Source organism: Ostrea edulis, chromosome 1 (genome assembly GCF_947568905.1).
Source record: "Ostrea edulis chromosome 1, xbOstEdul1.1, whole genome shotgun sequence".
NCBI classification, from domain to species: domain Eukaryota; kingdom Metazoa; phylum Mollusca; class Bivalvia; order Ostreida; family Ostreidae; genus Ostrea; species Ostrea edulis.
Genome location: NC_079164.1, coordinates 24,724,864 through 24,737,521, shown reverse-complemented (window position 1 = coordinate 24,737,521; position 12,658 = coordinate 24,724,864). Strand labels below are relative to the sequence as shown.

The 12,658-nt window shown below is 36.2% G+C and overlaps 3 protein-coding genes and 1 long non-coding RNA gene across 4 annotated transcripts in view; 1 reads left to right on the top strand and 3 right to left on the bottom strand.

Annotated features, from left to right (window-relative positions):
• LOC130051286 (uncharacterized) lies at positions 1 to 5,267 on the bottom strand. Its single transcript, XM_056153123.1, has 4 exons — positions 5,091 to 5,267; positions 2,868 to 3,116; positions 831 to 963; positions 1 to 498 (listed from the first exon to the last, which is right to left on the bottom strand). The coding sequence occupies exons 1-4, from the start codon at positions 5,265 to 5,267 to the stop codon at positions 53 to 55; spliced, it is 1,005 nt and encodes a 334-aa protein (XP_056009098.1). The 3' UTR covers positions 1 to 52.
• LOC125663759 (uncharacterized) overlaps positions 5,177 to 12,658 on the top strand; it is a 22,402-nt gene continuing 14,920 nt past the window's right edge. The window contains exon 1 of the long non-coding RNA XR_008799730.1: positions 5,177 to 5,282. This is a non-coding gene — a long non-coding RNA (uncharacterized LOC125663759). The remainder of the gene's footprint in view (positions 5,283 to 12,658) is intronic.
• LOC125646969 (uncharacterized) overlaps positions 10,099 to 12,658 on the bottom strand; it is a 202,350-nt gene continuing 199,790 nt past the window's right edge. Inside the window, exon 6 of the transcript XR_008799729.1 lies at positions 10,099 to 10,516. The gene's annotated coding sequence lies outside the window, so the exon portion shown is untranslated. The remainder of the gene's footprint in view (positions 10,517 to 12,658) is intronic.
• LOC130051287 (uncharacterized) overlaps positions 10,099 to 12,658 on the bottom strand; it is an 8,018-nt gene continuing 5,458 nt past the window's right edge. Inside the window, exon 5 of the transcript XR_008799725.1 lies at positions 10,099 to 12,658. This exon is cut by the window's right edge and continues 381 nt beyond it. The gene's annotated coding sequence lies outside the window, so the exon portion shown is untranslated.

The following is a 12,658-nucleotide window of genomic DNA, read 5'->3' as shown; positions in this document are numbered from 1 at the left end:
GATTTTTTATTCTTATACAGTGTAGCAATTTTATCAATAGAAACATATTGTATTAGATACAGTCGCAGAAATACTTGAGATAATAAGAATTAGGGGCAATCATAATGAGATAATCGCAAAAATCCTGTCCGACGAGAAACTCAAACACGGGTTTGATGGTGCATTGTTGGTCAGGTTTGCAAGTGCAACTACAGTGATTAGGACAGTTTGGTGAGTGATCTTTGCACATGAAGTAGCACCAATCGTTAACGCCTATGATTCCAGGCAATTTAACAGACTGACAAGACAGATACTGTCCGGCAATGCAAGATGGGTGACATGTACCTGGTCGCACTGTTTGAGGTTGGTTGGTGATTGGTTGTGCAGTCGTAACCTTTGTCACCGGTTTCGGGGTTTCATCCCGAGGCTCAATTTTGACGTCAGCGCAATTCACAAAGGTTTCTTGTGGTCCGCAACCTAGACATCCCTTTTCTCCAGGAAACCGTCCCCAATTGTTTCCTATAAAAAGAATTAATGTATTTCCCAAATCAATGGATAAAGGACAAGGTACGTTTGGGGCCAAATTTGGCCCCGCGTCCAAATTAAATGATATTCCTCAACATTCTTTCATATGGTGTATACTTCCATAAAATGGTTATGATACCCTAGAACTACATGTATTTCAATTAATTAATCCTCTTTTAAGTTTTGCAGTTTACCAAAGTAAGTGTTGTAAAATATTTATTTATTCTTACATCCTACTTAGCTCTATATCCTATATTTGGCAGCACCGAGACTGTTTAAAGTAAACGTTCAAACTTTTAAGTTAAGAAACGGAGTATTCTATGTACCAGTAGTGTACCACCATTGAAAGACACAGTGTTCACATGTCAAATCGTCCGGCAGCTTCAACTTTATGTTAATCATCGCGGATCCAGTTTCTGTTACTGCATAGTAGTCCTTGAGTTCGCCATTCTGAACTACCTGTAAAACATCCAAGAAACTAGTGCTAGTTGTAACGAAGACCAAATGTTCACCAAACATTTGTCATTTCCTTCATTTGTAAAATACAATGTAATAATATACATGTTAAAGCGTTAATTTATCCAATGAAAATCAATCTGTGGGCATGCGCACGATGGCAATGCCTGTGTGTCAAACACCTTACTATAAATTTACAAAAGGATCTTCAAACCGATTTTTTTTTTTAAATAAGAAAATTATAGACTTTTAAAGTAGATCGATCCTCCTGTGATGTCATAAGTTTTTACAAACATCTTTATTAAGTTAAACTTTGCGCATGATAGAAATATATCTTTCAGAGGAATTTTATATATATGTATTGGATAAAATAAAAAAAAAATGTAAATTATTGGTAGTGAAAAAGTTGATATTTGCATCTATTGGATAATCAATTATTCCTAATTTTAAAAACTGTTGTCAAGGGTAATAACTCATATGCTGGTATTCCTCTACTGCGTGTCTATAATACAAACTTTTCCTAAATATCCACAATCAATTCATACGAATTTATAGATAAGCAGTTTTTCTAAATTGCTAACATTAAAACTTGTCATTATAACAATTTTTTATCTATTCATATTATTGTTTTACAAAAATGTGTGAATTTCTGATGTTGACCTATACTTCTGTTTTTGCATCTCTACATCTTCAAAAGGGTGGCAACATCTTTCGTTTTTAATTAAATCAAACTGTATCAAAATTCAACACAAGCGCATAAATTTAAAATCAACATATCATGTTATAGAGAAATGCTTGGTTTTATATGTTAAAGGGACTGATTCACGATTTTGGAAAAAAGAAAACAAAATTCATATTTTGATATTACACATTAAAAATACTCATTTAATGTTGACAACCAAAATGTGGACCTTCTGAATGCAAGGATAAGAGCAATATTTTAGCCTTAACTCTGTGTTATGCAAACAAAGACTTAACTCTTTCTATGTTTACAAACAAACCAGTGAGATGTTTATATGGTAATTTAAAGCATCTTAAGTTTGTACCGTCACACATTTAAATGTAACTTTTAAATGGCACATTTTACCTGAAAAATACTTGAAATAGAATATATAATAATAAACTTAGATTGATATTTATTTATTTTGAAAACTTCATAAACAATAACACACCTCAATCTTTGTTTACAAAACATATAATAACCTCTCTATAATGAGCTTCTATCATAATATATAACCTTGATATTTTTCTGAAACCTTTTCAAAACATTATACCGTAAAAGTGAAAAACCAAAGCTATGGGGAAATCGGGAATCAGTCCTTTTAACCAAAGAACACACGCGCATTCACACGCACGCGAATTTGATTAAGGAATTTTCCTGTATACCAATCATTAGGTATTCTTATCATAAACCTACAACAAAAATTTCATCGAATTTTCTTCTTTTATTAGATTGATAGGGCCAATTTATTGCCATTGTTCGTATCATATGCATGTACATATAGTATAAATTTCATAATGTTTCGATCATTCATAAGAAATTTAATAGTGTTTTTAACGTCACCTTTTATCACCCCGTAAAGACATTGATCCATCGAATCGTTTTTGAGAACACTTCCGGACACTAAAGAATGATAATAACTAGACAGTTTATCGTGGGGTTTTTGTTTTTACACTTTTTAATTTTTTTTTTTTTTTTTTTTTTTTTTTTTGCATTTTGTATTCGAAAATCTAGTAAAGTGCCACAAATATTGACCTACATGCACATGTATGTATGGTGCTCAAGGCCGCAACATTGAGAATGTTTTATCTCCCCCCCCCCTCCGTTGTTAAGGATATATGTACGTCACCCTTGACCGGTGAAAACTCATTATATCCGGTAGTTCAAACAAGCTATTAAACTTTACCTTCAACTGTGATTTGTCTAAGCATTCTTGGGTCACCTCAATGTAGTCATTAGTTTGTTTGCAGATTTTGAAGAAGAATTTCCCACGATGTGCTGCAGTAAGTTCAACTGTCGCGTCGATCTCCTGCCCTTGACGATAGGTCTCTGTTATGAATCCTGTTGCATACTTTCCACCTGCTTCGTGGGGCTTCGCTCCATTGTAGGGATCACCGCATATTCCACATTTTCCTCCATTAACATTCCATTGAGTCTACGTATAAATGCAGTAAAATCGATAATAGATTCAAATTCCGGTTTTACTCATTCATTTGATGGTCCGAAGAAAGATGGGGTAATATTAGGGATTAATGACGGAAGAAATTATGACTCAGGGTTTAAAAACTTTGCTATTTATATTTTGTCATGGTTTTCAAAAGTTTAAAGGAATAACATAGTTCATGTCCAAGATGTGCATATGTATACATGCTAGAGTGAGAATATTATCATAAACAGGGTACGAATATGTTAATGTATACATGTTTGGATAATTATGTATGTTATGATATACATGTTTAATGCACTTGTACATCCCCCATACCCGCTGGTCAGGTTGGGATGTAAGGGCACTTGTAAATATCCTGACTAAAAGAATTGAATAAATGTATTGAACCAGAAAATATATATATACATGTTTGAATAATGGTGTATGTGTAAAGGGGTAACAGAGAACGGACGTTTAAGAAATACATTTTATTTTTAAAATACATGAGTGTGACGCTTCATGTCAGCCTACATGGTACTTCTCATGAAAAGTATCCTGGCGTGTAGCATCTCAGTTCATACCTCATGTATTTTAAAAAAAAAAGTTTATTTCTAAGACTTATATTCTACTTTCATCTCGATTGGAATTCCCAGTCGTTTATCTGTATTATACGCGCATTGTTTACAACCGAGGAATTCATAGGGAAATAACTACGGTACCCGCAACGTTATTCTTCACCTGATAAACGATAGAACACGATATACGTACGATAGGATGCGATACACACAACATACGATAGGATATGATGGACACACGATAAGATAGGTTATCACGCCTCAGACAAAATTGTTGAAATCTAATTGGTCAGATCTTGGTCACATGACGCCGTGAAAAAAACCGTGTCATGCGAGTAAAATCCGGATTGGGCGAGTAATTCTATTTATCGTCGGGTTCGACTTGCAGCCGTGTCAAAAGGAAAGACATTTGACTAAGTTGTATGATATAGACCCCCACATATACAGTTAGAGGTCTTCGATGTGATAAATTCGTTACAGAGTTAGTTAGTGACCTGATACGGAAAAATACATGGTGTGAAAAGAAAACCCGTTTTCTTTTCACACCATGTATTTTTCCGTATCAGGTCACTAACTAACTGTGTAACTAATAATACACGTACGATAGGATACACACACGATAAGACAGGATAAACGCGCGATACGATAGCATATATACAGAAAACACGATATAAACGATCTTCACCATAAACAGAAAACCTGATAGAAATGTTGTAAATTGAGAAGCAGAACGACAGAACGATATGTTGATAGCTACAACCACAGGGGCTAAGCCCGTTTTGGATCCGAACTCAGTGATACCATAAATATAGAAAGGGGTCTAACTCTGACACAGATAAAAAACTAACCACTCGCTTCAAATGCTTAAAAATTCTTAAACTAGGCACGCTATGCGTAATCTGTCGTTTTCCTTGCATAGATTAATGTTTCAACTACTTGCATGTCAAATTTCAAGCCACATGTTCTTAACATAACAAAGATATACGTCATCGTTCTCTCGATTTCAGTTGTTTATTATTACTAGGACATTTACAGTCCCTGTGGCTACAGCCCCGATCACATTGTGTTGATAAAAGTATCAATTGAAGGATTTCAATATTCATTATATACATGTATCTACAATAACACATATATCCAAAAGAATGTTCTAACTGGAAAGTAACACAGGTGTGTGCATATATAATGACAATATTTTTTTCTGTAATCACTGTAATAAACGGTGTATTTTTCAAAGATCATTAATTGTTTCTTCTGTCGCAACTGAGAAGTTTAATTGAAGATGACCACTGACTGACTTCAACATGAAACTTTCGCCATCAGTAGAATAAAAAGCGCATAGCTGATTCTTCATAAAGCTACACACATGACACCTTATATCCGATTGATTGCTCCTCAATGTACAACTTACCCCTTTTCCCCCACAAAACAATGCCATGTCGTTAGTGTTTGCCGGAAAGTTCTGATCTTGGTAACATCTATGCAGCGATGCTCTCTGACAAGGCTTCATCAGACGGCCATGGGCGTCTGCATTCTTAGCGAACCAGAAACCGGCGACACAAAGGATGAAACAGAGGTACTTCACCATCTTGCCAGCCGTGAGGTATGACTAAGGCCGGAGTCTTGTGTACATTTTTATACGCAGTCTACCTACGCAAGTGATACCCTATACAACTGTTGTTGTGAACCCCCTTTGTGAAACTGTAGCATGAAATCAGTCAATCCAAGTAAAGTACGTGATTGTTTTGTTAAAATGGTTCGGTTTAAAATTTATTCAATTTTTTTAAATTCATTCCAGTCAAATGATAAAGAGTTTCTTGATGAAAAACGAAATTTACCTTCATTACCACATGTAGACTGAAGCTAGCAGTCACTAACCAGCAGCCAATAAGAGATTTCATCAAAGTACTGAGAGTACTCAGATGGAATACTACAAAGTAACACATAATAGATATAAATTAGTAAACATATTCTTAATTATCAAGTTTCATACTTGAAGGCAATTTGGTCACCCGAAAGCTCCTAACGTTACATCACATTGGGTGATGATGATAATAATAAATTTATATAGCGCCTTATATAAAACAAAATACTCCAGGGCGCTTTACAAGGGTAAGAAGTTGAGTGCAACAATAACACAATTAAATGAATGTTAATATTTCATAATCACTTAATCTTTGAAGAGTCGACAAAAAGAGTATGCAGTGAAGGAAGTGTACCCCTAGGACTATCATTTCCACCCTCCGTTTGGGGCTGTGGGAGTACCAACTGGGACCTCCCAAGGGTGTGGCCAATTTTCATACATCTCTAATAATTTACATTAAGGCAAAACTGATACATGGATAGAAAACAATCAAATCAAACATAAAGAACCATTAAAGGGAGTCTCATTGCCCTTTAAGTACAATTGAGCTCACCTGAAAGTTCATGATTTTACATCACGTAGGGTCATAATGAAGACAGGGGATGGTTATTACTCCTAGGCACCTGATCCCACCTCTTGTGTGTCCAGGGGTCCGTGTTTACCCAACCATCTATTTTATATTGCTTATAGGAGTTATGAGATTGATCACTGTTCGTTATATTCACCTTTCATATTAAACATTAGGTGACAATATAAGTTTTAGAATCATTGGCTGAGAAAATTCATATAGATTTCAAATAATGAAACAAATACTGTATATAGTTTAGTTTTCTTATTTTAACTGTGAAGGTGTAAAAAAAAAATACCATTAAAGATATTTCTTAAAAATAAACAGTACGACCGTGGATTAAAGAAATTAAACGTTTTTTGGTATATATTGAATATTTACATCCTTCAATATTATTATCAATGTAATTATGGTGTAGGTATCAAACTTTCGTTCTGTCTAAATTGCTTCTAAATTTACAACATTTCTATCAGGTTTTCCGTTTATCGTGAAGATCGTTTATCGTGTTTTGCGTTTATCAGGTCTATCGTGAATATCGCTTATCAGGTTTATCGTGTATCCTATCGTATCGTGCATGTATTGTGTTCTATTGTTTATCATGTCAAGAATAACGATGCGGGCACTGTAACAACGTAACCGTTGGAGAGTCCACAAAAGGAGTATGCAGGCAAGGAAGGAGATCCCCTAGAGCTATCATTTTCCGTCCTCGTGATCAGTTTGGGGCTTTAGGGGTACTACCTGGGGCCTTCCGATGGTGGGGCCACTTTTCTTACCTTTCTAATAGTTGTCTATAGGGTGGAATAAAACAAAAATGATAAAGGGGTAGAGAACAATAAAGTGAAATATATGTAGAACCCTTAGAAGGGGTCATATAGGCCTTTAAGGGTATATGTACCACCTGGGATCTCCCAAGTTGAGGCCAATTCCACACCTCTCTAATAATTGACTATAAGGCTTTGGAACAAAACAAAACTGATAAAGGGCTAGAAAACAATGAAGTCAAACATATAGACTCCTTAACAGGGATTACATAGGCCTCTAAGGGTAACTTAGCTCACCTGAAAGTCCATGATTTTACATCATGTAGGGTGATAATGAAGGTCGAGGCTATCTGGTACCGCTTACAGGGTGACGACCACGAGTTATCTCATCTTATGTAAGTACGAGTTATCCCTCGTGCCAATTTATAATTCACAATGATTCGTACGAATAATCGTCGTGTGTCAATTCTTTTATACTTATTTCTTGATAGACCAATATTAGGTAAAATAGGTCATGTTGGAGCTCCATTAATTGTGGTTGGGAAACACATGTATATTTATTATCAATTACGTAGGAAACATGAATACTTTCAATCATATTCAAATCAATCGGTTCTAAAAATGAGAAGCACAACACTGTTGATTATTTAAAACTCAGATTTTCGACACAACCCGCGTCTAAATCAAGAGACATATATTACATAAACAAGTATCAAAAAACCCTGACAAATATTAATAATCTACATTGTTAACAAGAATGATACACTGTTGCAGTGAATTGAGAAAAATGGCAATTCTATGCATAAACATATAATTTTTTTTAATGCATATTAGGTACCGTGTGTTATAATGGATGTATTAGCATCACACCCTCCCCAAAGTATTAGACTGATATTTCTAAATCATTGATGTACAAATTTCGGGCAGAATATTTTAAAATCTTGATACACCATTAGAACGTCGTAGTATTCATAATTTCACGGAATGTTGTGACAGCACATTGATATGAAATACGCTTAATTACAATTAACAATGTGTACACTTTAAATCAACTTGAAATGTTATTTTCCATAGAGGATATCAAGACTTTTACATATTTGTTGTTTGAAAACTGATACCAACTTATAAGGCAACCTCCCTGTAACAGGTACCAGATTATAAAGCACTCTCCCTCTTAACAGGTACCAGATTATAAAGCACTCTCCCTCTAACAGGTACCAGATTATAAAGCACTCTCCCTCTAACAGGTACCAACTAATAAAGCACGCTCCCTCTAACAGGTACCAGATTATAAAGCAACCTCCCTCTAACAGGTACCAACTAATAAAGCACTCTCCCTCTAACAGGTACCAACTTATAAGGCAACCTCCCTGTAACAGGTACCAGATTATAAAGCACTCTCCCTCTAACAGGTACCAAATAATAAAGCACTCTCCCTCTAACAGGTTCCAAATTATAAAGCACTCTCCCTCTAACAGGTACCAACTAATAAAGCACTTTCCCTCTAACAGGTATCAGATTATAAAGCACTCTCCCTCTAACAGGTACCAACTAATAAAGCACTCTCCCTCTAACAGGTACCAGATTATAAAGCACTCTCCCTCTAACAGGTACCAACTTATAAGACACTCTCCCTCTAACAGGTACCAACTAATAAAGCACTCTCCCTCTAACAGGTACCAGATTATAAAGCACTCTCCCTCTAACAGGTACCAACTAATAAAGCACGCTCCCTCTAACAGGTACCAGATTATAAAGCAACCTCCCTCTAACAGGTACCAACTAATAAAGCACTCTCCCTCTAACAGGTACCAACTTATAAGGCAACCTCCCTGTAACAGGTACCAGATTATAAAGCACTCTCCCTCTAACAGGTACCAAATAATAAAGCACTCTCCCTCTAACAGGTTCCAAATTATAAAGCACTCTCCCTCTAACAGGTACCAACTAATAAAGCACTTTCCCTCTAACAGGTACCAGATTATAAAGCACTCTCCCTCTAACAGGTACCAACTAATAAAGCACTCTCCCTCTAACAGGTACCAGATTATAAAGCACTCTCCCTCTAACAGGTACCAACTAATAAAGCACTCTCCCTCTAACAGGTACCAGATTATAAAGCACTCTCCCTCTAACAGGTACCAACTTATAAGACACTCTCCCTCTAACAGGTACCAACTAATAAAGCACTCTCCCTCTAACAGGTACCAACTTATAAGGCAACCTCCCTGTAACAGGTACCAACTTATAAAGCACTCTCCCTCTAACAGGTACCAGATTATAAAGCACTCTCCCTCTAACAGGTACCAACTAATAAAGCACTCTCCCTGTAACAGGTACCAGATTATAAAGCAACCTCCCTCTAACAGGTACCAACTAATAAAGCACTCTCCCTCTAACAGGTACCAACTTATAAGGCAACCTCCCTGTAACAGGTACCAACTTATAAAGCACTCTCCCTCTAACAGGTACCAGATTATAAAGCACTCTCCCTCTAACAGGTACCAAGCTAATAAAGCACTCTCCCTCTAACAGGTACCAACTTATAAGGCAACCTCCCTGTAACAGGTACCAACTAATAAAGCACTCTCCCTCTAACATGTACCAACTTATAAGGCACTCTCCCTCTAACAGGTACCAGATTATAAAGCACTCTCCCTCTAACAGGTACCAGATTATAAAGCACTCTCCCTCTAACAGGTACCAACTAATAAAGCACTCTCCCTCTAACAGGTACCATCTTATAAGGCAACCTCCCTCTAACAGGTACCAGATTATAAATGGAGGATATTTTATAATCTGGTACATGTTGGAGGAAGTGTGCTTTGTAAGTTGGTACCTGTTAGAGGGAAGGTACTTTATAGAATCTGGTACCTGTTAGAGGGAGGGTGCTTTATAATCTGGTATCTGTTAGAGGGAAGATGCTTTATGATTTGATGATAAAGCATTTTATCTCAAAGAGGTACCAAGTTATACAGCACCCTAACTCTAACAGGAAGCAGTGTATGCTAGGACTAAAATAATTATACCTTCTCCCAAAGTAGAACTTCTATTGTGCTTATCAAAAACAATCGTTGTCAATAGTACAGTGTACTTGGGATCAGCTGGACTTGTTACACTACAGAAATCATGGAACACACTGTTTCCATGTTGTACCTGTTTGGTTGTGAATCCCAGATGATGTTCAACAACTTGTTCAACACCTTGTTTGAAATGAAAAGACTTGTAAAGTTTACAAATTTATTATAGCACAAGTCAATATTGTTTTAGAGTAGCTGATAACAAGTAATAAGTTTTCCAATAAAAATAAATGAGTACAAGCAGAAAAGGTTACATAGGGTGTTTTTCTTATGCCATTTCTAGAATAAAGTGCACCGCCACGGCACATGATATGCCCGTCACATATTGTTAACAGTATAGATTGTACCCATTAAAACATTTTTTTTTATATCACCTTAATTAAATGTCACAGTGACCTTAAAGTAGGGTGCGACACACCTTCTACCTAAGATGCATTAGTTGACCAATTTTGGTGATTCTAGGTCTAATAGTTTTCAAGTTATGAGTCGGACAAGTTTTTGCCATATATGGCCATATCTTCTTAATGAAAAGTCACAGTGACCTGGTTTTAATGTGCGACACACCTTCTACCCAAGATGTATCTACAGACAAAGTTTGATGATTCTAGGCCTTGTAGTAATTAAGTTACGGGTCGGACACGAAAAAGCTAACAGACGGACGGACAGACGGATATCTTCTTAATGAAAAGTCACAGTGACCTGGTTTTAATGTGCGACACACCTTCTACCCAAGATGTATCTACAGACAAAGTTTGATGATTCTAGGCCTTGTAGTATTTAAGTTACGGGTCGGACACGAAAAAGCTAACAGACGGACGGACGGACAGACGGATATCTTCTTAATGAAAAGTCACAGTGACCTGGTTTTAATGTGCGACACACCTTCTACCCAAGATGTATCTACAGACAAAGTTTGATGATTCTAGGCCTTGTAGTATTTAAGTTACGGGTCGGACACGAAAAAGCTAACAGACGGACGGACATGAACGCCATACCATAATACGTCCCGTCTTAAGACGGACGTATAAAAAGGCTTTAAATAGTATCAGCCATCATCAGGTTGTCGCATACTTTCTTTCCATGAATAAAAGCTCCTAAACTTAAAAGTGACAGGAGGCCGGTAGATAGACAACTAGAGCTCTGCGGAAAATATTTCCCCAAAATTGACCATGATCAACAATCTGTAAATATTCTAAAACACCAAAGAAGTTATTTACAAAGACCCTAGCTTCAAAACTGTGAGAGGAGTTAAAAGGTCAAACCGTCATTTATTTAATACATGTATATTTCCTCAAAAACTGACTCGGTTAAACCTGTAATTTTCAACAACAACAAATTAAACAAAAATCAAAATCATAGCCACATACACATTTTCCATACCCATACAAATACTCTGCAGAATAAGGTTCTCAGTTGAATATTGGGAGAAATTTGACAAATCATGTACTTTCTATGTAATGTTTCCTCAAAATACTCAGTTCAAGAATCTGTAATTTTCTCAAACAAGGTTTTCCTATTAAGTGAACCTACAACCTTGACCTTAAAAAACAATAAGCATCTTCCTTTTATGGTGATCAAATGTACCAAGTTGTAAGATTCTAGAGCTTACGGTTCAGTCTGTATCCCATCTTACAAGGTCCGGACAGACAACACCATACCATAATATGTCCAGTCTCTGACGGGCAAGTACCATAATAAGAAAATCTAAAGTTATGACCCTAACAAGCTTTCACAAACTATAAAACATGAGGTGTTTGTAAAACATATAAGCCCCCATGGTGCAAAATTGAAAAGGGTTATACACATGCATAATTTGATTGATAGTAGTATCATCAATTCGAAATATTGAGCAAACAATATCTTCCTATGTCAGGAGTGGATTGACCAAGTGACCTAAAAATCAATAGGGGTCATCTACTCCTTATGCTGTACCAGGTTTGGTGTCAATCAAGCAAATAATTCTTAAAACATAAGAGACAATATATTACTACGTCCAGTTTACCCCTTGACTTTTGACCATATGACCTCAAATCTACTCCTTGAGATGTACCAGTGTACCAAGTTTGGTGTCTGTCAAGCAAAGGGTTCTCAAGATATTGAGCAGGCAGTGTCTTCCTATGTCCAGAGTAGATTGACCCTTGACATTTCGACCTGAAAAACAATTGGGGTCCTCTTCTTTTCATAACCAACCCACATATGAAATATATTACGATCAAGTGAATGGTTCTTAAGATATTAAGCGGACAACATGTGGTCTACCGACCGACCAACAGGTGCAAACCAATATGCTCCTCTTCTTTGAATGGGGGCATAAATATAGTGTTATAACACTAAAAGGCTTCCATACATCTAAAAGTAACATAGGACAAGGCTAACTATAGAAACATTGAGATAGCCTAAACACTTAAACTCTGAAAAAGTAATATCTGATACTACCCTGAACCAAGTAAATTGACTCTGCTAAGGTACATGTATTTACATATTATAATGTAAAATCTAAATAGTTCCCTAACTCAATGTTATGTTCATTTCCTACTCTATGTAAAAGATAAGAGGCGAACACGAAATTCATGTGAAAAGTACAAACCTTAGAGTTCTTTAACCTAGCAGAGTGAGTAAATCTGAGTCAGCTCCTTATATAGGGCTGACAAAATCAATGGGATACTAAATATAAATGCTCAATCTGATAACCCAGGATTAAGCCTC